Source organism: Pseudonaja textilis, chromosome 2 (assembly GCF_049901715.1).
Source record: "Pseudonaja textilis isolate UNSWEBS1 chromosome 2, rPseTex1.2, whole genome shotgun sequence".
Classification (NCBI taxonomy): Eukaryota; Metazoa; Chordata; class Lepidosauria; order Squamata; family Elapidae; genus Pseudonaja; species Pseudonaja textilis.
In genome coordinates this window covers 226,699,990-226,724,062 of record NC_141991.1, presented here as the reverse complement: position 1 = coordinate 226,724,062, position 24,073 = coordinate 226,699,990, and the positions used below count along the sequence as shown (strand labels likewise).

General features: G+C 42.5%; 1 protein-coding gene across 1 annotated transcript in view; it reads right to left on the bottom strand.

The window, feature by feature from the left end:
- The window catches only part of JMY (junction mediating and regulatory protein, p53 cofactor), a 47,010-nt gene extending 24,136 nt beyond the window's left edge, over positions 1–22,874 (bottom strand). Inside the window, 3 exon segments of the mRNA XM_026717666.2 lie at positions 21,756–22,459; positions 22,462–22,701; positions 22,704–22,874. Coding sequence (XP_026573451.2) covers positions 21,756–22,459; positions 22,462–22,701; positions 22,704–22,728 — 969 coding nt within the window. The 5' untranslated portion in view covers positions 22,729–22,874.
- Between the last annotated feature and the right edge of the window lie 1,199 nt (positions 22,875–24,073).

Here is a 24,073-nt window from a genome sequence, read left to right as displayed (position 1 = left end):
TACAAGGATACTGAAGGCGGTTGGCTCGCCTAGGGTTCAACCTGCAGCAAAGGCCGGGTGTCCTTTCAATTAGTTCACGCCCCCCTTTTGGAATTTTGATATGTATTTTTATATATATATATATAATTTTTATTTTTTATATATATAAAAATATATAATCTGAACCGGATATAAATTTGGATCTTGGTCCAATAAGAGGAGTAACAATTTTTGGCTGTTGGAGACTAGAAAAAAAAAACACTGCATCAAATTGTTCTACAGGGCTGTCATCCCAGAAGGAAGCCTCTTCTAAAGATTATGCACAAGAAAGCCCACAAACAGTTTGCTGCAGACAAGCAGACTTAGGACATAGATTTCTGGAACCATGTCCTGTGGTCCAATGAGACCAAGATAAACTTATTTGGTTCAGATGGTGTCAAGCATGTGTGGCGGCAACAAGTGAAGAATACAAAGACAAGTGTGTCTCGCCTACAGTCAAGCATGGGGGTGGGAATGTCATGATCTGAAGCTGCATGAGTTCTGCTGGCACTGGGGAGCTACAGTTCATTGAATGAACCATGAATGCCAACATGTACTGTGACATACGGAAGCAAAGCATGATCCCCTCCCTTCGGAGATTGGGCCACAGGACATATTTCAACATGGTAACGACCCCAAACACACCTCCAAAATGACCACTGCCTTGCTAAAGAAGCTGGGGGTAAAGATGATGAACTGGCCAAGCATGTCTCCAGACCTAAATCCTTTTGAGCATCTGTGGGGCATCCTGAAATGGAAGGTGGAGGTGCACAATATATCTAACATCCACCAGTTCTGTGATGTCGTCATGGAGGAATGGAAGAGGACTCCAGTGGCAACCTGTGAAGTTCTGGTGAACTCTATGCCCAGGAGGATTAAGGCAGTGCTGGAAAATAATGGTGGCCACACAAAATATTGACAGTTTGGCCCCCGTTTGGACATTATCACTTAGGTAGTTTAGACATTAGTGGCTGTATGTTGCATTATATTGAGGGACAGTACATTTACACTGTTATACAAGCTGTATACTCACTACTTTACATTGTAGCCAAGTGTCATTTCTTCAGTGTTGTCACATGAAAAGACATACTTAAACATTTACAAAATGTTTGGGGCTGTACTCATTTCTGTGATATACTGTACATGGAAGGCAACTATAGCCACATTCATCAAAAAAGCAGCATTCAGATCTAATGGAAATGATATGCAAGTTCTGCAATTTTTGAAAGTCTGACTTGACTGTGGGACTGCCCAAATATATAAACCTGCCTTTCTTTTCTAAATGCAGTTCCTTAACATTTGCTTGTTTAAAGAATTTACATGGCTAACCAACTCAAATACTGCAACCTCTGGATAGCATACAGTCCCTCCCCATCCCCACCTCAAAGCAAGATAAAGAATTCCAGCCTTTATGAATACCAACAGGGTCAGGATCAGATGTATTTTGGGGGGATGGGTAGAAACTGTTCCAGATGACTGGTGTCACAGTGGAAAAGGCATATGATGCTTTATGAGTAGCTCTGTGATCTAAGACTAATTCTTAACTCAAATTTTGTATCAGAAACATGAGAATGCTGGCTGTAAAATATCGTTTTATAAATCCAAATATTCTCTCACAATCTGAAAACTAAACACTGCAATAGAGCACAATCTTCAGATAAAAGCTGAATTAATACCATAAGACTGCAACAACAATAATTTTGAGGATTTTAAGATAAAAAATTGAACATGAGTCAGAAACAAAAGCAAGATTTAGTTTAAATATTAAAAAAATACCTAAAGCAGCAAAGTGGGAAACACTTGAAACCGTTATTTATTATATTTTAGTCCACTCTAAGGAGCTTAGGACAGTATCCATATCCCTATATTTTACCTTTACATGTAGTCTTCATTTAGCTACCACAAATGAGACTGGCAACTCAGTTGTTAAGTGGTCACAAAGTGATATTGCATCTGTGCTTATGATCTTTCTTCAGCTTTACTTTGTTTTACAGGCCTGCAAAGTTCATAAATGCAAATATTGCAAACTTAATTTTTCATAATCATTGTAACTGTGAATGGTCACTAAACAAGACAGTTGCTAAATAAGGATTACCTGTATAATCCCATGAGAAAAAGGTTAAAACACAACAATTTCTGTTATGCCTACCTCTTGTTAGAGAATATTTTGGCCATTATTGAAGGTAAAGCTGTCTCTTTACTTCCCCTTTTCCCTTTTCTATCTTATCCTGACAAGAACATTCATATATAATACCCTGTTTATTCTCTACCTTTCTCTAACAATAATATGAATATATATATAGTCACCTACTTGTTCATAACGACTCTAGGCAGCTTACAAACAATAAAAACATAGTATAGAAAAAGAAAATAAAAAACAATAAAAATAAAGAACAATAATCTTTCACCCCGCCCCCAGTGATAACACACTGTCAAATAAGCCATTTGATAGGCAATGCAATATCATTCTTTCAGCAGTATTATAGGATCCATTTACTTGATGAAATAGACTGAAATGCAACAACACATCTTTAAAGTGCCCAAATCTATTTATTGTGTATGTAGTCCACATTTAGTAACCACAATTGATCTGGTGATTCAGTCATTAAACAAACTGGTTACTAAGAGAAAACAACATGACCATGACTGTTGTTTACAAGTTTATTTCAGCTTTGCTTTATAGAATCACAGGGGTATGACCCCAGACAGCCAGGTAAGTCATGACAGCAGAATAAACATTGAAAGGAATGTGCTAGAGCTGGGTTTTTGTCTAGGAAGCTTCTTAAGAAGCAAACAAAAGCCTTTAGTCTGAAACTAATTAGGGTTTTGTCAGTTTCAGGAAATAGTGCAGCTGGCAGGAGAGTTCTAATCAACTAAGACAACTGAGCTGAGCTTGCTAACTTGCCCTTAGCACTTTAATTGCAAACTGTCTCGATCCAAGGCAGTTGTTAACAAGTAGTCTTTGACTACTTGTATTCAGCCAGTTTTACTGCGGAACAGATATGTAGATTTCTTTTCCTCTTTATAAAGTAAAATCCCCATTTGAAATAAATTAGACACATTCAGAGAATCACTCAACTAGTGAAATAAAACCCAGCACCCACTCCAATATATTAACATATACATAGAGCTCTAGGGAATACACACTATATACACGTAGACAAATTGTAGAAACTTAAGAAAAATAAGATATTGCTAGAAGATAATAAATCACTTTCAGGTCTCCAAATTCCTCAGAAAGCTCTTCTTTACCCCTCTAATCCTAAAATATTTTCTTTTTTATGGATAACTGGTCACATTACAAAACAAAGCATTTTATGTTCAAAAGCAATGTTGATTGGGAGTTGTAAATCTAAACAAATATATGGCTTGATACATATTCTGCACGAGGCTGGTTTTCTTTATAAGAGTGTGTGTGTGTGTGTGTGTGTGTGTGTGTTACTGTCCGTCTGTGTCTGTATATATTCTATCATGTCTGCAACAAAGCAGCTTATCTACCCATCTACTTGCTCTGTAAGCAAGTGAAATTAAATATCTGAAGAGTCATTGCCAAATCCGCATGAAGATTTGCCTCTTCTTACTTACAGCAGATACAAATGTAGAGCCAGCATCATGACACTAGTCCACACCTCATTGTCTAACTCTGAAAACATTGGATATCTGAAAAGTATTATTATTTCAGAAATGGATAATTTGCAAGATACACTTTGGAGCAGAAACTGCAATGTAACTAGTATCTGAAACACAGATTAGACAAGTACATGTTACAAATAGATGTTTTCAGATATAAATGATCTAACATTTGAAACATCCACCAAAATGAATTTTAGATTCTCTATGATTGAGCTGGTAGCTCAATAAAATAAATTAAATACTAATATTCCAATAAAGTATAAGAAACAACAAGAAAAATTTCATATTACACAACTTCTAATTGCAGATAAATATGGGAATTAAGACAGAGCTTAATCTTCATGTTTGTGAGATGGGAACAATGGTACAGGTAAGTACAACCATATGCAATTTAAAAAGTTTAATGAAACAGTATTTGCACCACTGGAGAATCCTAAATCTGGACCCTAAATTTGGGCCCTCTGCTGTCCAAATTGCATTGGCACTCAGTTTCCTTCGAGATGTTGGTTATCATCTTTAAAATCCTACATCGTATGGGACCAAAGTAAGGTAATCCTCAACTTACAACTGTTTACTTAGTGACCGTTCAAATTTACAACTGCACTGAAAAAAGTGATTTATGACCACTTTTCATACTTATGACCATTGCAGCATCCCCATTATCACATCATCAAAATTCAGATACTTGGCAATTGACTCATATTTATGAAGGTTGTAGTGTCCTGTTTACCTTTTGTGACAATCTGACAATCAAACTCAATGGGGAAAACCAGAGTCATTTAACAACCGTGTTATTAACTTAACAATGACAGTAATTCATTTAACAACTATGGCAAGAAAGGTCATAAATTGGGGCAAAATTCATTTAACAAATGTCTTACTTAGCAACAGAAATTTGGGGTTCAATTGTAGTCATAAGTCGAGGACTACCTGTACTCCTTCAGGTTCCTTTTCTTAAATATTGTCCCTTGTAGGTCCTGGAAGCTGCCTTCTCCTTTGCAGTCCCCAAAAGACCTGCCCCTGGAGATCTAACTCTTTTAAACTTCCAGAGAGTACTCAAGACCTGGCTCTTCCCTCAGGCATTGAGAATGGGTGAGGTCATAATGGGAGGAGAAAGTGTTGTGGTGCCAGGTTTTTCTGTTTTTCCTACTTTTGTATTGTTCTGAATTTAGCTTTTATGCTGTTTTACAGTTTGGTTTTTAAGGTGGATGGCTATACAAATATTTTAAATAGTTTTAGTGCCAAGTCACAAGACCAAAACTACAGAAAATAATTCTAAGAGCATTTTTTGGGTTTGTAGGGATCTAGGCAGCAAATGTTTATTCCTACTTTAATTTTCCTTTATGTAAGTGAAAAAGAATTCTATGTGCTGTCACAAACTTCTAATATATCAATGAATAATGTTAAAAAGTAGGAAGATAGGAATTTCTAATTAACTACGTAAAGGCTGATGCTAGACTTCCATTTTAATGTTTGCATAGGCAATTTAATATGCTCTATTGTATGTACTTTTATATTATTACAATATTGCTCAATATAAAATAAAATAGTAAATACTTCTGTCTTCTCATTTATTATCCTACAAAATACAGGATAATAAACTTATAGGATAGATTATTCCTGATATGGAAGTTTTTTGGTGATTATTTAGCATAACATATCAGTATCAAACACATTTTGGTGAGTTCTAAATTGTCTGGAAGAGATGAAACAGACATCAACCTTATATGATGATGATGTCATCCATTTAGTTACATCTGACTCTTGGCCAACTATATGATTAGTAAACTGAAGGTTTAAGGCAGGAGTGTCCAACCTTGGCAACTTTAAGACTTGTGGACTTCAACTCCCAGAAAAGCTGGCTGAGGAATTCTGGGAGTTGAAGTCCACAAGTCTTAAAGTTGCCAAGGTTGGACACCCCTGGTTTAAGGTAAAGGTAAAAGTTCTCGCACGTACGTGCTAGTCGTTCCCAACTCTAGTGGGTGGTGCTCATCTCCATTTCAAAGCTGAAGAGCCAGCGCTGTCCAAAGACGTCTCCATGGTCATGTGGCTGGCATGACTAAAGGCCAAAGGCACACAGAACACTGTTACCTTCCCAAATAGGGACTACCAAAGGTGGTCCCTATTTTTCTACTTGCATTTTTACATGCTTTCGAACTGCTAGATTGGCACAAGCTGGGGCAAGTAACGAGAGCTCACTCTGTTACATGGCACTAAGGACTTGAACTGCTGAACTGCCACCTTTCTGACCAATAAGCTCTGAATCTTAGCCACTGAGTCACCGCATCTCCAGCTGAAGGTTTACTTCCTCCTTAAATACAAATTCTCTTGTCTGCAGTAGACAGACCAGAATGCAAGAATGCCAATCAGTGTATTACATGAAGTATAATCAAAATTATAATCCAGTTTAATATAGTTTTAATTAAAGCCTTGGGAGAGAGAATATAAACACTTCCTCCCTAGCAGTGCCCATGTCTTTTCTCATCCATGCTGCGCCGAGAGTCGAGGATGGGTTAGATTTCTCCCTGTGATGTCATAAGGCTGACTCTGCCACTATATAAAAAGCCAGCCCCGTGCTGGCTCCCCAGCTTTGACTCAGCTCCTTGTCAAGTTGAGCTTGTGTCTTGGAAGCAGTTGTTCATAAGAGAGCAATAGGAGGAAAGGAAAAGAAAGAAAATCAATTTGCACAGCTCCTGCGGCTTGGCAGAGCTGTGCCACCAGGAGATCCACTCTCCTGCAATGTCGAGGACTCAGCGCTGCTGTCAGAAGGCTGCGATCAAGGGAAGCGCTCAGAAATCTCCCACGCAGCCTTCCTCAGCAAGATCGGGCTGCCGCTTCTTCCGCAAGCTGCAGCTATTGTTTTTGGCACCTCTCAGCTGTTCTGATCAAGGCAGCCGGTTAATTGCTGGTTCTTTTGCTTCGCTCGGGGCTCACAAGCCTAAAGAGCAACAGAGGCTCCATGGCCATTCCCCTGGGAGCCAACACACTTGCGAGCGGCCATTTTGGAGACATTGGCCATAATGCACGTGGAGGGTGGCCATTTTTAATTGGCCCGAATTCAGGGAAGACTTTTAAAAAATGTTTCTGTGATTGTTCCTGAGCGCCTGGCCCCAGCAATAGGAGGCACATATACGAGGGTTGCTCCCAGCAGCTCTTGTGTCCTTCCCGTTTCAGCTTCCTGTTTTCATAGGGCCCAATCTGAAATCTCGGGCCTAGAAGACCAGGAGCCTCAGGTCCAAAAGAGGAAAAGGAAGAGACAACTAGGTCATTCTGCGTAGAGAGAGCCTGCAGCAAAAATCAGGGCCAAGGTGCTGGCACCCAAGAAAACTTCCCAGACCGAACTCAAGGCCAAGGAGATAAGACATGCTGCTCTGGAAAGGCAGTTTGGAAAAAACCCTAGAGCAGATGAGAGGGAGTCCCACTCCAGCCTCCCACTGAGGAGAAGTACAGGTTTGCCCAGGGAGGGGGAGGTTCAAACCAGCACCTCCAGCCATCTCCAAGCCTGGTCCCCTGTAAGAGTAGAGGAAGAGTTTGGTTCCCAGGATTTAAGCAGATCTGGCCCCAACTCTGTACAGGCCTCTCGGGGCCTCCCTTCTGGTCAGATTATACAGGGTGGCCATGGACCTAGACCTAGACCTACACCTACTGCAGCAGGCTTACGCCCAGCTGACCCTTCCTCTGGCAGCAGGCCAAGTGAGATATGGTCTCTGTAGCCATTAGGTAGGGCCTAGCGGAAGGTTTCCAACAGCTCCTTTGTCCCTTGGGGGGGCAGACCTTGTTTCCTGCTTACTCCTAGGGGATCCCTCATCAACAAAGGGGGTATCCCAGGTATCAGGAGTTCACTGGCCCTTCCACCCAATCTGACTGGGGAGATTATGATGAGAGGGATTCAACCAACCCCTCGGACTGGACCCACTCCTCAGACTCCCAAGAAATCAGGGACCCTGATTTGTCAGAGGAGGGGGGGTCTCATCCTGAACAGCTCCCCTCAGCAGCGGTTTTTAAGCCCACTCTATTTAAAACACTCCTACAGAAGGCTTTAGTCACTGCCCAATTGACCCCTGGTGACTCCCTCTTCTCCAAGCCAGCGGTCCATACAGAGGTCATCCCTTCGCCTCTGTTGTTCCTGGATCTAGTTAAAGAGCAGTGTACCTCACCTGCTGCTGGGCCAAGACCTTCATCTCATGACAGGTGTTTCTATAACATGGGTCCTTCCCTGGACAATACCCTTGTAACGCCTTCTGTTGATGCTCCAGTCGTGGCCTTGTTTTCTTCCTCTGGCATCCCACTGAGCCAGAAGATGTGCTCAAGGCCGAGGATAAGAGGTCCGAACAAACACTCAAGCACAACCACCAGGCTTCAGCTTGCACTGTTTGGGCTTTGACAGCAGCGTCCTTTTTTACAAGGGCTTCGCTTCGCTGGCTGCATCAACTACAAGATCGCTTACCTCCCACTGACTTCTGATCACATCAGGATCTCAACAAGATTATTGCAGCTGCGGAATTTACAGTGGACACCACTCTAATTCAGCCAAGTTTGCCTCTAGGGCTATGGCTTCCTCAGTGGCAGCTAGATGGCTATTATGACTGCAAAATTGGCAATCTGACTCCCGCCGAAAGTGGAAGTTGGCATCTGCTCCATGCGCTGGAGAGAAGCTCTTCGGGGAAGCCTTGGACCCATCTCTGGTTGAAACCAGGGACAAGAGAAAGGTCCTTTCTTCAACAGGAAAGAGAGTGGATTATTGACCAACTCTATATTTCCATCCTTCTTCTTCCTTCCGGGCCGAATCCAATTCTCACTTCTCCCGAAACCAGAGAGCGTTCCCTCAGCACCAGGAGCAATGATCAGAGGTGGCAGGCAGACAACAACAAAATATGGGTAAACAGCCCTTTTGAGGGGGAGATCGTTTCTTCCGATGCTCCAAGTGAATGCCTATTCTCCCCCCTGCAATCGGAGATTGTTTGACTTTCTTTGCCTACAGATGGGAGGAGTCTACGTTGAACGCCTGGGTGCTCAGAACAATGAGGTCAGGTCTGCAGTTGGAGTTCCTCTTGCCATCCCCAAGTTTTTTTTATGAACTGTCCTGTTTCTCGGGGTAATTCTAAACGGGCCTTTGTGGAATCGGCCATTCTAAATAGCTCGTCGACATAAAGGCCATACAGCCAGTTCCAGTGGATCAATGAGGGCTAGGATTTTACTACTGGCTCTTTGTGGTCCCAAAGGCATCGGGGGGCGGGGGGAGGCAAGCTATTCTCAACCTCAAACTTTTGAACAGGTTCATCCCATACTGGCATTTTAAGGTGCAGATCTTATATTTGATCCTAGAGAACATTTGGGAGGGCGACCTCCTCTCTTCCACTGACCTCACGAAGGCTTACCTTCATTACCCCATCTGGCATCATCACCCCCAGTTCCTTTGTTTTTATTACCAGAACGACCATTTCCAGTAACAGGTACTTCTGTTTGGGCTCTCATCGGCCGTCAGTGTCTTCACCAAGGTGCTGGCAGCATTGATTGCTTTGTTTTGGGCGGTTCCGATGAGAATACAATGTTACCTGGACAACATCTTGATCCAGTTGACTTCTCTCCACTCAGCACACCAAGACCTCCTCATTACATTGCAGTTTCTACAGGACCATGGTTTTTCTATCAACTTCAAGGAAAACCATCTCTCTCCCATGACCAAGCTACTTCATTTGGGTGTGATCATCGATACGTCCCTCTGTGAGATATCCCTCTCTCTGGATCGTGTGGAAAGCCTAAACGAGATCATCCTTCAGATTCGAGGACAGTGCACAGTCCCCTTGTCTCATCTGTCCAAACTCCTCATGATCTCCTGCATCAGCATCATCCCATGGGTACGGCTTCTTTCTCAGACTCTTCAATGGTTCCTGCTACCATATCAACGAGCAGGAACCAGCCATACTTCCTCCAGAGTGCTGGTTCCACCACAGATTCTATGCTCATTCCGGTGGTGGCTATCTCCAGCAATCTGGAGGGGACATCCATTCACAGAACTGGACAGAATCCTGCTCACCACCGATACCAGTCTCCAGGGCTGGGAGGCCCCTTTGGCTGGTGAGATTGCCCAAGGGAATTGGTCCAAGGTAGACAGAACCTGTCCCATAAACTGGCTAGAGCTCAGGGCCATCTCCCTGGCCCTAAAACATTTCCGGGCCAGGGTAACAGGGGCCCACTTGTTCGTGATGACGGACAATGTGGCTGCAAAGGCATACGTCACCCAACAGGGGGGACCAGGTCCAGGGCCTTAATGAGAGAAGCCTAACGCCTGGGGCGGTGGGCAGAGGGGCACCTTTTGTCCATCCGGGAGGGCCACATTTCAGGTATCAACAATACCCAGGTCAACTGGCTAAGTTGGAGCAGGGTCGACCATTTGGAATGGAGTCTCCACCCTTCTCTGTTCAGGGAACTCTCAGGTTCAGAACTCCCACAGTAACCTTTTCACCACTCCCCTGAACGCTCAAGTTGAGCAGATATTTCACCAGATTTCCTTCTCAGGAGGCGGAGGGGGCGAATGCATTTCAGAGCAGATGGCCCCCAGGTCTCCTCTATGCCTTTACCCCTCTTCCAATCATTCCGGCAGTTATTCAGAAGATGTTGGAGGAAAAGGTGGAGCTGCTTCTCCTGGCACCCCATTGGCCACGGAGACCCTGGTTTGCTGATCTGGTGAATTTGTCTGTAGCCCAGCCGTGGAGGATCCCGGCTCACAGGATCGCCTTTCATCAGGAAGCTTTGATCCACCCAAACCCTCAGTGGTTCCTCTTGACCATATAACACTTGAGTGGCAACATCTGAGAGACCTTAGCCTTCCTGATAAGGTTATCCATACCATTCAGGCCTCCCGTAAACCTTCTACGATTCGCATTTACGATATCACCTAGAAGGTTTTCTGTAATTGGTGTTTGAAGGAAAACCGTGTTCCAACCACAGCATTGGTAGCTGATGTGTTATTCTTCCTTCAGGAAGAATCAGATAAAGGGCTCACCCCAACACCCTTCACCATCAGGTGGCAGCCCTGTCATCAGTTCTGCACTGGGAAAACTTCTCTTCCCTGTCCCATCATCCTTCAGTTCATAGGTTTTTAAAGGGGACCTCCAATCTCCATCCACCAGTGGTTCATAGGTACCCCATGTGGGAGCTCCCTAAGGTATTGCAGGCTCTTACAGATACCCCATTTGAACCCCTCAGATTTGTGTCACTCCAATTCATGACCTTTAAGGTAGTTTTTCTAGTGGCTATTACATCAGCCAGAAGGGTGTCAGAGCTGGCAGTGCTCTCAGACAGGATCTCTGCAATTTTCAGAACAGGGTGGTCCTCCGTTTAGATCCTATCTTTGTCCCCAAAATCAATACCTGGTTCCATAGGGCTCAAGACTTTGTGTTGCCAGATTTCTGCCCTCAGCCATGCCATGAGTTAGAGCACAAGTAGCATACACTGGATGTGAAGAGAGCACTACACATCTACATCAAACATACTGCTGCTTTTCAAAAAACTGAAGCTATGTTCATGTCCTTTTCCCCAAACTCGTTGAAGTGCAAGGCTTCATCTCCTACCCTAAGTAGATGAATCAGAGTATATATTACCAAGGCCTACCAGACCTTGCCCTTCTGATGCCCAAAAATCTAACAGCTCACTCCACTAGGAGTGCAGCTACATCTGCCGCTTGGTCCACTCGGCATCTCTCAAAGAGATCTGTAGAGCGGCTACTTGGGCATCTCCATCACCCTTCATATGGCACTATCGTCTGGATTCATTTGCTTCAGCGGATGCAGCATTAGGCAGACGAGTGCTACAGAGGGTTGTTCCACAAGCAGAATAAGTAGACAAGACAATGGCCCTCCGGTGGACATGAAGGTTTTGGTATGTCCCATCCTGGACTCTTGGCAAAGCGTGGATGAGAATGGGCGTTGGTATAATTACCTGAGAACGTCCTTTCTATCTATGCTGCAAGAGAGTCCAGTCTCACCCTTGTTGTGTCTGGTTCTGGTAGGGAAGGGGGTCATGCAACGCACTGTAGTAGCATCCAAGGGAAGCAATTTATGTTCAGGAAGTGAAGGGTCTGTAGATATTTTCTCAGCCCTCCTTTTGACCCATGCAATATACAGGTCCTCAATGGAAGGCAGGCTGGTTGCAGTTGTTCTTTCTGCAATCCTAACTATGCAGGAAGAATATTCTTTGTTCTTTATGACTTTTTAATGATGGTGGTAATGATAGGTGTCCATTTCAAATCCTGGAAGAGTATAAAACCTCAAAACTTGAAAAATTGGCAAAATGTATTGTTTGCTAATTACCCCCTAAATTATGAACCATTACTATAGAATCATTATCTAATATGAGAATCTCTATAAGATTTAATGAAAAGTCTTTTCCTTCTATTGCATAAAATCCTTTACTGAATTGCCAAGAAATGAAGCAGAGATCTTCTACGTGCAAATCTTCCATTTATCCGGGTAATGATCCTACCCTCTTAATGAGAACAATATGAGTTTTATGACATTCCTATTTTTTCTATTTTAATACATCTGAAATACATGACATAAATAAAATAAATCAGAAATAGCTTTTACTTTGTTAATTTACTGAAAACTACAACTACTTCTATTATATATACAATACTGACGGATGAGAGAAGAGAACCTGGAATTGATGGACCTAATGAGAAGGGATATATGAAATGTATGAGGAAACTATGGATGGACAGAACACCTGAATTCACACTAACTGGGGCATAGCTAGTTACTCGACGCTTCAATATAAAGAAGAGGAAGTTGCTCTCACATCTGGGGATAGACCAACTCCACATTACACGCCATACTCAAGAAGATTTGGAGGACAACTGGATGTGCAGCCAATCCCTGAAACTGGAACGTAACTGCCACCCTCTCCGTGGCAGAGCACACCAGCTGATAGCATAAGATCATAGATAAACTAGCTAGAGACCAATTACTAAGGCTCAGTAAGAAGTACCATCAGATAATATGCTAGAACAGGGGAGTTAAGCTCAAGGCCCCTTGGGCCGGATTTGGCCCACAATGTGGTCGGATCCAGCCCCTGAGGCCATCCTGGAAACAATAAGGGGCTGGCCTGCATTGCTTTAACCTGGTCCATCCCATCCTGGCAGGCGCACAGGAGGCAGGTGCACGCCAGGATGGGTGGGACAAACTTGTGGATGTGTGCACCTGCCGCCTCCTGTGCACATGCATGCCTGCTGGGATGCTGTGGGCCAGGACTGTGCACGTGTGCTCCTGCTGGGATGGGATCAGCCAGGCCAAAGCGACGTGGGCAGATTCCTTACAGGTTCCAAGACAGCTGCTCTTAGCGGCCTTTCAAGTGTGTGCATGTAGAAGGGAGGTGTCCAGCAGCAGGGCCTCTGCAACTGGCCCTCCAAGAAGCATCATGGCGGTGGCAGCACTGGCAGGAAGCACAGTTGGGGGAAAGGTGCATGATGCAGACCACCGGATGCACCTACTCCATCCCATGTGGTTGGGGCAGGCAGCTGGCTGCTTGGCACATCCAGCAGGGCGGACCACATGCCTTTCCCCTGCACCTCTATCTCTGGCTACTGCTGCCAATGCAGGCCAAGACAAGGTGATGCAGGATGTGGGGCAGCAGCTGCCTACTCCGTCCCTTCAGTTTTGGCTTGCAGTTGGAGAGCAGGTCACTACTGGTCATCTCCTTGGCCCCCTCATGGGCCTTGCCCTTGGCCCATGCATGAAGTGTGTTGCTCTCACTCACCCCATGCATCACAACCCTACTGTGGGCTGCCGCCGCTCAGCAAACCCGCTGCTGCTGCTTGGCAGACCTGCCTAGCCTGAAGGAGGTGAAGCAGCCAGCTAGAAAGGCTGAGTAGAGGTGATAGAGCACGCCCAGATCCAGCAGGCAAAAGGCAGCCAACACAAGTGGGGAAAGAACCAAGATCCCCATTGGCACCATGGCCTCCCAGGCCCAGCAGAGTGGGGCAAGACTTACAAACCTCACTGGGCCTGGGTGGCCATGCCTAGCAGCACAGATGAACAAGCTGCTACCAGCAGGCTCCCATCCATCCTGGCTAACCCAAGGAAAGACATCCCAACGGTACTTTTCAAAAGGCAGCTGGACTTCCTTGGTTTTTTTCCCTTGAAAACATTTCATTTCTCATCCAAGAAGCTTCTTCTGGGTAATAGTAATTTATAAGTTCAGCCAGAACTGAAGAAACTTCATGGACAAGAAGTGAAACTTTTCAACAAAAAACCCAAGAACTGCACAACATGGAAAGTTCTATCAGGCCTTATAGCCACTAAGCTACATTACCATATGGGCCATTGGGCCAATACATAAGCACAGCTCCAAAGGGCATTGGAAATAACACCAGAGGCTCAAAATACCAACTCATAAACAGACCAGTTGCCCAAGACTCAAGGTCTAGAGAGAGACCAATCAGAGCATAACCTGGACTGACTACAAAACCCCCACAATTCAATGCCAGACACATAGATCTGTGAATGATTGCGGCAAATCAAAGTCAACAGAACACTAAAGACTTTCCTCAACAACTCAATGGGACTTTGGAAGACAATATTGGAAGTCAACTCAAGACAACTCACACAAGTAGCTATTAAGTGCGGCATGTACCAAAGTGATGCACTGTCCCACTGCTGTTCTGCATAGGCTTGAACTCTTCCAGCTAGATAATCACAGGGGCTTAATATAAGTTCGAGAGTAGAACTACCATCATGGATGACATCAAGTTGTAAGCTAGGAATGAACGAGACATTGACTCACTGGTCCACCTGAGAAGGATCTATAGTGAAGACATTGGGAAGTCATTCAGACCAGAGAAGTGTGGCTGGATGGTGATCGAGAGAAAAAGGTAAAATAGTTAAGATTGAAAAGGTAGAATTACCAGTGGGCCACATAGCACATACAGACCAGTGTTAACTACCTTGGTATCTCAGTCGCATGGGAACCATGAGGAAGAGGCAAAGAGGATACAACATTCAAATATCGCTAAAGGATCAGACAGGTTTTGAAGAGCCAGCTCAATGGGAAGAACAAGATCCATGCCATCAATAGGTATGCCCTGCCCATCATAAGATAGCATGCTGGTATAGTGAGCTGCCCCAAAGAGGGACATTGACGCTGCTCATGTGAGAATCTAGAAGCTCCTCACGATATCCAGTGGTTTCCAATCCAAATCCAACACCTAGAGATTGTACACTAGCCAGAAAGAGGATGGTGAATGTCAAAACCATTGTCCTGGATGAAACCCAGAGCATCCAGGAATACATCAGTAAGATGGCACCTGAAGATGAGCTGCTAAGAAAATGTCTGAGGCAGCAGCAGACATGGAAGATCAAGCAATGTCATGGCAAAACAAAACAAGATCCTGCAGGGGATATACCATTAATATGTAGCTGAGGTAGCAAGGTAGCAAGCATTGAGGAATCCTATTAGTGGCTGGAAAGGGGCTACACTGAAAGACTATACAATGAATAGGATTAAAAATAAAAAGAGATGATTTAATGTGGAACTGAAGTAAATGGTGAAATGAGTATTTTGAAGATCTGTATGAAAATGACATCTCAAAGAATGAATAATGAAACAAATGCTGTAATGTTTAGTATCCAATTAAAAATGATAACGGTCATGAATGCAGTGAGAATATTGGAAAACAGTAAAGTTCCCAGTATATTAGTATAACAGTAAAAATGTTAAAATATGGCTGTTATTTGATTATGGGGTGTTTAATGTATGTATGACATGTTTGTGCAAGTCTGTGAGATCCCTGCCTGAAAAATGGAAGAACACCATCATGCAGCAAGAAAGTAAGAATGAATGGTAAATAATAACAGAATAAACAGTGTCTTAAGTGTGCCTGGGAAGGTGTTTGGCAAAATTCTGAAAGGGGACAGTAGTCCCAATTTGGGAAATACAATACAGTTGTATGCAGTGTGAAGTATGTTAAGGCCTGATCTTTTCTTTTCAGTAGCTCATTCGTAAATGTGAGGAGGTTTATTGTAAATTGACTTAAAGAAAGCATAGACTTAAAACACAGAATAGTTTATGTGACTAAGGAATTAAAAGTTGATAGCTGAATGGGAAAAGAACAGTAAATGGCAGAAGTAAATCCTGGATGCAAATAAACTGAATACTTAGTGAATGATTCAAAACTGTTCCAAGAACACGACAAGGATGTTTGGTATCATCTTGATTAATACATACATTGACAAACATGTTAAGAAATGCTTTTGATGGTAACAGAGGTTATATTGGCCGGGGATATGGATGTGGATGTACTTTATATGCAGATTATGTGTTGCTGGTTAAGAACTTAATGTTTTGCAACAAGTATAAATAATGACACAATCATGATGTGAAAATTAATGTATCAAAGGCCAAGGTAGCGTTTGACCAAAAAATGGTCATACACAGACATTAAGGAATACAAAAATGAATAAGTTTTAAGGTATGTAAACGCTAGTGGAAAAGTTGTGATACCATGTGGCTGTTGCAAGGAATGAACATTTGTCAAAAATAATGAAAACATCTCTCTCTCTCTACAAAACAAAATACCACTCACACATCATCATCACATCTCCAGAACCGTAAAGCTTACAAACTTGAAATTTGGCACATATGTTCCTCATAGCTTCTAGGTGCTCACTAAGAAAGGATTTTTTGAAATAACAATCAGAGCATTAGTATTTCGTATATTATTATTAACACACTCTGATGCTAAGGAGTTCTAATCCACCTCCCCACCTGCAAAACACAAGCAGAGGAGAAGAGTTTCAGTTTTAGAGCAGCAAGCAGCTTTGGTACAGAACAGTTGACCTAAGGCATGCCCAGGCTCCTTGCTATCTCCTTGCTCACACATCAGATACTGTTTCAGTTTCTGAACAATCTCACACACTGACAGGACACTAGCCAGATGAATACCGATGGATGCTGGTAGGCAGCGGCAGAATTTTTTCCCCTTATTTTCCTCCCCCAAAATTAAGCCCGATCAGTTTCGTAGCGAAGCACGGGTATCCAGCTAGTCTGTATATATAAAAGTGAAATTTAAAAATAAAAATAAAAACAAAAAGGTATTAAGAGTTGTTAACCTAATCCTACATAGCTTTTTCTCTGGTAATATCACACTACTAACTAGAGCTTACAAAACATTTGCTGGACCAATACTCAAATACAGCTCATCAGTCTGGAACCCACATTACGTATCTGATATTAGCACAGTTGAGAAAGTCAGAAATATTTCACAAGAAGAGTTCTCCACTCCTCTACTCATTGTAGAATACCTTACGCCACCAGACTTGAAATTCTAGACCTAGAAAACCTTGAATTATGCTGTCATCGGTCTGATCTAAGTATGGTATATAAAATCATACATTGCAATGACTTACCTGTCAATGAATACTTCAGCTTCAACCATAACAACACACACAATAAGAGCACACAATAGATACAAACTCAAGGTTAACCGCACCAAACTTGATTGCAGGAAATACGACTTCAGCAACAGAGTGATCAATGTCTGGAATACTCTACCTGACTCTGTGGTTTCTTCCCCAAACCCCAAAATCTTTAACATTAGACTGTCTACTATCGACCTCACCCCTTTCCTAAGAGGTCTGTAGAGGGCATGCATAAGCGCACCAACGTGCCTACCGTCCCTGTCCTATTGTTTCTTTTATTTTTCTTATACGTACCCATTTCATGTATTCATAACTATGTATATCCTTATACCTATTATCTTGTAAGCGATTGACAAATCAAAATAAATAAATAAAAAATAAATAAATACCACTCACACATCATCACAAAATCTCCAGAACTGTAAAGTCTACAAACTTGAAATTTGGCACATATGTTCCTCTTGGCTTCTAGGTGCCCACTAAGGATTTTTCGAAATGACCATCAAGCATTATTATTAACACGCTCTGATGCTAAGGAATTCTACTCCGTCTCCCTACTGAAAAGAAATTAGTTCCAAATGCAACACAAGCAGGAGTTTCAGTTTCACAGCACCAAGCAGCTTCATTACACAACAGTTGAGCTAAGCCACGCCCAGGCTCCTTGTTGTCTCCTTCTTGCTCACACAGCAAATACTGCTTCAGTTTCCAACAGCCTTACACAGACAGGACACTAGCCAGATGAATACCAATGGATGCTGGTAGGCAGAGGCAGAAATTTGTTCCCTTATTTTCCTCCCCCAAAACTAACCCCAACCACATAGTTCGTAGTGAAGCACGGGTATCGAGCTAGTATATTTTATAATATTGGAAGCGAGAACAATTGTTTCAGAAGAAGCCTGAAAATAATGGCAATGAATTACTTATTAAGTTTACAAAGATAGACAAGAAGAAACAGTATCAATAATGAAGTGTACTTTTGCATATTATGTTATGTGGGAGTGAGAATTGAAGTGTAAAAGTTGAATGGAGTAGAAATGGGTTATTAAGTAAAACAAGTAAAACAAGAAGAGATAGGATCAAGAAAAAATGGATGCTGAGTAAATGTGAACTATATAGAAAAGTTGAGAAAGCAGTACAAAACCAATACATTAATGTGATTTGGTTATACAGAGAGAAGCATGACGACTGCATCATAAAATAAATATATATAGGAAGAGTGATGGATGGACAGGAAGGAAAAACACTAATAAGACCTAAAAAAAGAGCGTTGAACAGTTTGAAAAATTAAATGCATTATATGAATTGTTGTATGGATGGCATAACCAGGAATAGTTTCCAATGATAGAAAAAGTATGGACAGTAATTGTGAATGGCATCTGTATAAAACAAAATTTAGTTATATTTCTTCTTTTAGTCCTCTATGTTTCTTTTACCATTTTTATTCTTTTTCTACACTTAATCTAACTTTTTATCCTGAAAGTAACTTGCATAACAAGTATATATAAAGATCCATTATACAGAAATTATTAAACTAAACTTTTTTTAAAAAAACCATACTGTTTATTAGATTTATATCCTCCTTTTTCTCGAAAAGCACAAGACAGCCTTATCTCTCTTCACTTAAACTCCACTGCAATTACTTCTTTAAGTGAGGCTAGGCTGAGGGACAGTGACTGGCTCAGAGTTAGCCACTGAATTTCCATGGTTGAGTTTGAGATTAGAAAATAATATACGTAGTTCTCAAATTACAACCAAAATTAGGACCAGAATCCACACTGTAATATAGTTAAGTAAATCATGCCCATTTTTATAACTTTTTTGCTACAGTCTTAAGTGAATTTAGCTTCCCTCGCCACTAATAACCTTCCCATGGCTACCAACAAGTGCTTTGTTTGTTGGCAGCTCCGGGGAAGGTTACTAGAGGTGATCATGTGACTCTGCTCTGGGACACTGCAACTGTTACCTACCAATTGCCAAGAACCCAAATATTGATCATGTGATCATGGAGACACTGTGAGTTACAAATGCAAGGACAGGTCATAAATGACTTTTCTCAGTACCATATCTTTGAAGGTCATTAAACAAAAGTCAATACCCATAGTATGGACCACTATGAATGAGACAAATTCTATATGATGAGATTTAAAGTGCCACTTCACCTGTCTATATTGACTTTTAAAGTAACTTAGGAGACCAATATTCTTCTACTTTCTATTTTAAGTATTAATATTAAATATTAAGAATATAATTTTGGCACAGAAGCAATTTTACAATTCCAACCATTATATTTGCAAAATTATTACAAAAAGATATAAAGTTTTACATTTAATATAACATTCTAATCAGGTCTGAACTTGAGTTGAATGTTGCATAGTTCATCAGGAATGTGTGACTAAAGAAAACATAATCCCAGCTAATTCTAAATAAAAGGAATTTATCAGCACATATGGCCTTTCTTATTTCATCCAAAGAGTTGAATCATTCAACTGACCATCAGGATAAATCTTAATGAAAGGGCATATTAATATATGCTAGCAAATTTTATAACCATAGTTATTAATATTCTCTTTAAAACTGAAACATTTTGTCATAGGTTTTTAACTGGAGAACTGTAAGAATCCAGTATCTTCTCTCAATGACTCTTTAACTTCTTTAAAGAAGTTAAAAGCAAAGGTAAGGCAAAAGAAAATACGAGTGAAATACAACACATGAACTGAGTTGTCTCATATTTCAAGAGATAATTGAATCCCAATCTGAAGTGTAAAAACTACTATATTCAGATTACACATTAATATTAAATGTCTGTCATCTGTTGCTTCATTATCATGGAATAATTTAACCAAGTGAGCTATGAGGTTCTTGTTTCAATTGACAAGCAGGTAATACAGTAGACAGTAGAAACCTGAGAGAAAAAAGTAAGTTATCCTTTCTTAAATATGCAACTTTTAATTAAATATGAATCAGTTACATAGAAGGTACTAACAGATATACTGACATCAGACAATGCATTTAATTAGCACATAGAGTATATATGCAGATTGTTATCAATCAGCATAATAATACTGGCACAGCCAATTGCTCTATTAGAATCATATCCACATAAAACTGAGCCTAGTTTAACAAAACATATTTTATGCCTGTTTCATATGAGAAACATTTTAACTTCTAGAATACTTAAAATACTTGGTAAACAATTAAATACACTGCATGTATAATAACTTCATTTTTAAAAATAAACATATCCTGATTAGAATAAGGTTACCAATATTTACAGTAAGACAAAATCATATACAGACTATAAAGAATTTGGATAAAACCTTACAATAGGGCTTTTAAAAAAACATGTGGCATCAAAACAGTCTTATTTCACACGATTCAATGATTATTATATGTTTTTATCCAGTCTTTATTACTTTATTAGTAACTCAACATGACAAACATTCCTAAATACTCCTTCCTCCTATTTTCACCACCACCATCCTGTGGGGTGAGTTGGGCAGAGACAGAGGGACCAGCCCAAAGTTACTCAGCCAGTTTTCATGCCTAAGGCAGAAATAGAACTCAGTCTCCTGGTTTCTATGCCAGCCTTAACCATTACACTATACTGCCTTTCTATTATCTTTGTAGAATAAAATGTTATCCTCTTCTGAGAAACACACTCAAGCAATAAAACTTTTCCTTGCATATTGCTGCTACTATGGTCCTACACAACTTTTATTTTATATAATTACCATGAATTATAAAATGAATGGTCTAGTTCCCTTCTAGGAATCTCAGCTTTGTTATTACAACTGACATCCTACTTCTGGGCTAAACTCCTAATGTTACAAATATGCCAACTTCAAAATCAAATTTAGCAGAAAACAAATACCACTTATTTACTTGCTTATTAGATTTATAGTTTCCCATTCACTGGAAACTCCAAAAAGTCAATATGGCAGCATGAAGTTGGTATTATTGTTTCATCTGGCTTGTTTTACTGATCTTGCTGTGAGCAAACAGGGTTATTGTATGTAAGATAATAAATCATGTAGGTCAGGTACTAAATAAAAATTATCACATGATTAAAGCCCCACCCCTCTTGTGCAGGTATGAAAATACTGCCATCTTCTTCCTTTTTTTAAAAAAAACTTATCTTCTGGATGTGTTTTGTCCAATCAATATATGTTTATCCTAATTTCTCCTAAAACAATAATTCTGCGAGGTAAATTGAGTGAATAAAGTCCCAAGCAGCTTCACTAAGGGTGGATTTGAAACTGGGACTTCCTAGTACAGCCCAACATATCAACCATGTTTATCGTTGTGGTTAATATTTTTACTTATGAATCACCTAGATGCAGAGTCGGGAGGCCTAGAAATTTAATAAATAAAACACAAACATGTACATTCCCCTTAAAAAGTTCCATCATAGTTAGGTATACAAGTATCTGAATCCAAAATTTGTACCGAGGATTTACTAAGAAATACTCCAGCAAATGTTCAGACTTATGAACTAATTGTATTTCTCTAAGTATTTTCTTTTCCTTAAACGGGAGCATTTATTTGGAGCATTTATTAACAGTATGTTAAGAGGGAGGGGAAAAAAGAAAAAGAGATTTGTTTTAAGATTAAGCTGAAGAATAATTGGTGCAAGCTTGATGAGGGTCTTCTCCCGCCTCCCCCCTTATCTATACTGGGGGCATCGCTCACCTCCTGAATGCGCTTACGGGCCCTTTGCAAAACCTCCTCGTAGCCCTTCTGGCGTAGCTCGCTCAGACTCTCGTAATATTCCTCCGGGTCGTCGGTTTCGGTAAAGAGTACCTGAGAGAGGATCTTCCAGCCACAAGTATCGAGGCAGTGGCCCAGGTATACCTGCAGCTGATAGCACAGCGCATCCATCTCTCCCTCGGAGAGCTCTGGAATCCCGAAGAGCACCGTCCACATCCCCGACGGTTCCTCGGGAAGGACGGGCAAACAGGACTCCAGCTCGGAGTTCACCGAGCTCAGCTGTTGATGGACGGCCCGCAAATCCTGGAAAGAGAAGAGGCCGGCCCAGCTGCATTCCTCTCCCGATAGCGCTTCCACCTCGGCGGAGGCCGCGGTGGGCGACTCGGTCGCTTGAGGCCCGGCGGGGGGAGAAGGGAGAAAGGCGGCGGCGGCGGCGGCGCCTCCCGAAGGCTCGTCCTTGCCCAGGTCCAGCTCTTCCAAATCTTCGGCCGCGCAGGCCGCTGGGCTGAGCGGCGCCTTCGGAGCTGGCTGAGGCCTCCGGGACAGGCTGCTCTTCGTCCTCGCTGGGCTCCTCTGCGACGCCTCAACCGCTCGGCTGCCCGGGCTGCGCGGAAGCGACTCGGCCCGGGCAGGCGATGCCGGCGAGCTCCTGGCTTGGACGGGCTCCGCGCCGCGTCGGGCCGGGGTTTTCGTATAGTGGGGCTGCCGGCCGTTTTACAGGAGGCGCTTAGCGGCTCGGGCGCCCCGGGGCCCACTGCGCCAGTGCGGCGGAACTCCCGGGAGCCGCTGCGCTGCCTCTGCGCCGTCCGGTTGTGGCAGGTGATGGCGAACTTGCTCTCGATCTCATTCCAGGCCACGATAAAGACAAACTTCTGCTTCTCCCGCTCGTGGAAAGCGTGAGGCCTCACGGCCACCCAGTCCGCCTCAAGGTCTCTTCCAAGGCGAAGGTGCTCATGGTGGACCGACACCGCGACTCCCCCGCCTCTCTTTTCTCTCACGGACGTCGCGAAGCCGGTGGTGGCGGCGGATAAGTCTCTGTTCCGGTCAAGATTGCCGGGTACCCAGTCACCGCCCAGCCTCAGCCATGTTAACGGCCGGCATCGGAAACCCAAGCAGGAAAGATGCCAGGCTAGCCAGGACCCGGAGAGCCGCGGTGGAAAGGCGCCAGAGACCCGCCGATGGCTTCAACGGCCGTTGCCGCTACTGCAGCGCGCGTGCGCGCCTTCCGCGCGCTCTGCTTTGTTGTCAAGAGTCTGGCGGCTGCAGAGTCTCCCAGCACAGGTACTTGCAGGCGATCACGTGGAGACGCCGGATCTGTTTACAAGTCACCGCGAGGCCGCTGTCCCGCCTCTTGCGCTGTTTGCCCTCCCCGCCTCTTCCCTTCAGCTGGGGGAGGGCTCATCCTCGAGTCCGCAGGACAGAAAGGACGGCGGTTCGCTCCTCTCTTTTGTCGGCCTTTTTCCCTCCGGGATTTCAGGAGCGCCTCCTTCTGTTCCCTTCCTCTTTCTCTTCGGAAAGATCCAAGGGCTCCTCGGCGGATTAGGGGGGAAAGCCGGCATCCTGCCAAAAAGGCGGCTTGAACCCACGTCCGGTGCCGGAAAGGGCAGCAGCGCTTTAGAGTCCCAGCTGAGGGGTTCGTGAGACTCTCTTTCGGACAGTGACCGTTTATGGCGGGTTTCTGCGGTGAGATGCGGGGTGTGTGTGTGTGTGTGTGTGACGAGCTCAACTTCGTTTGCAAACTGTTTCTTGCCTTTGAAGTGAGTCCCTCACGTTTTGGTTTTGGTTGTTGCGGAAAGAAAATGTGTATCAATGAAAGGCGTCTAAGAGGAAACCTGTATCAATCGTAGCGACTTCAGATAGTCGGAAAATACAAATATGATGTGTGGGAGTCAGTCTTAATTTTCAACCAGCCTTACCAAAGTCTTTTGTAGAAACTATTTCCAAGGTACAATAGATATCCCGTTAGGCTTTTACATTTTTCTAAATTTCATTATTCAGTGTAGACCAGAAAATATACCCTGTATATCACATCTAAATATATCACAATTTGAATACTTGATTCCAATTTCTTTTCATATAATTTAATTCCATTACATTTTATTAATTATTTTCTATTAATTGTTAATAATTACAATATTACAAATAATAGTAATGACTAAAAATAATAATGACTAAATATCTTTTGCCTAATCATTGTCTGATATCTTACTAGGCAGTGTGCTATTTATGAACCTGAAAAATGTAGGCTAAAGGGGTCTAGGTTGACAGGCTGTAATACCAGTAAGAGTATTTGAAGCTAA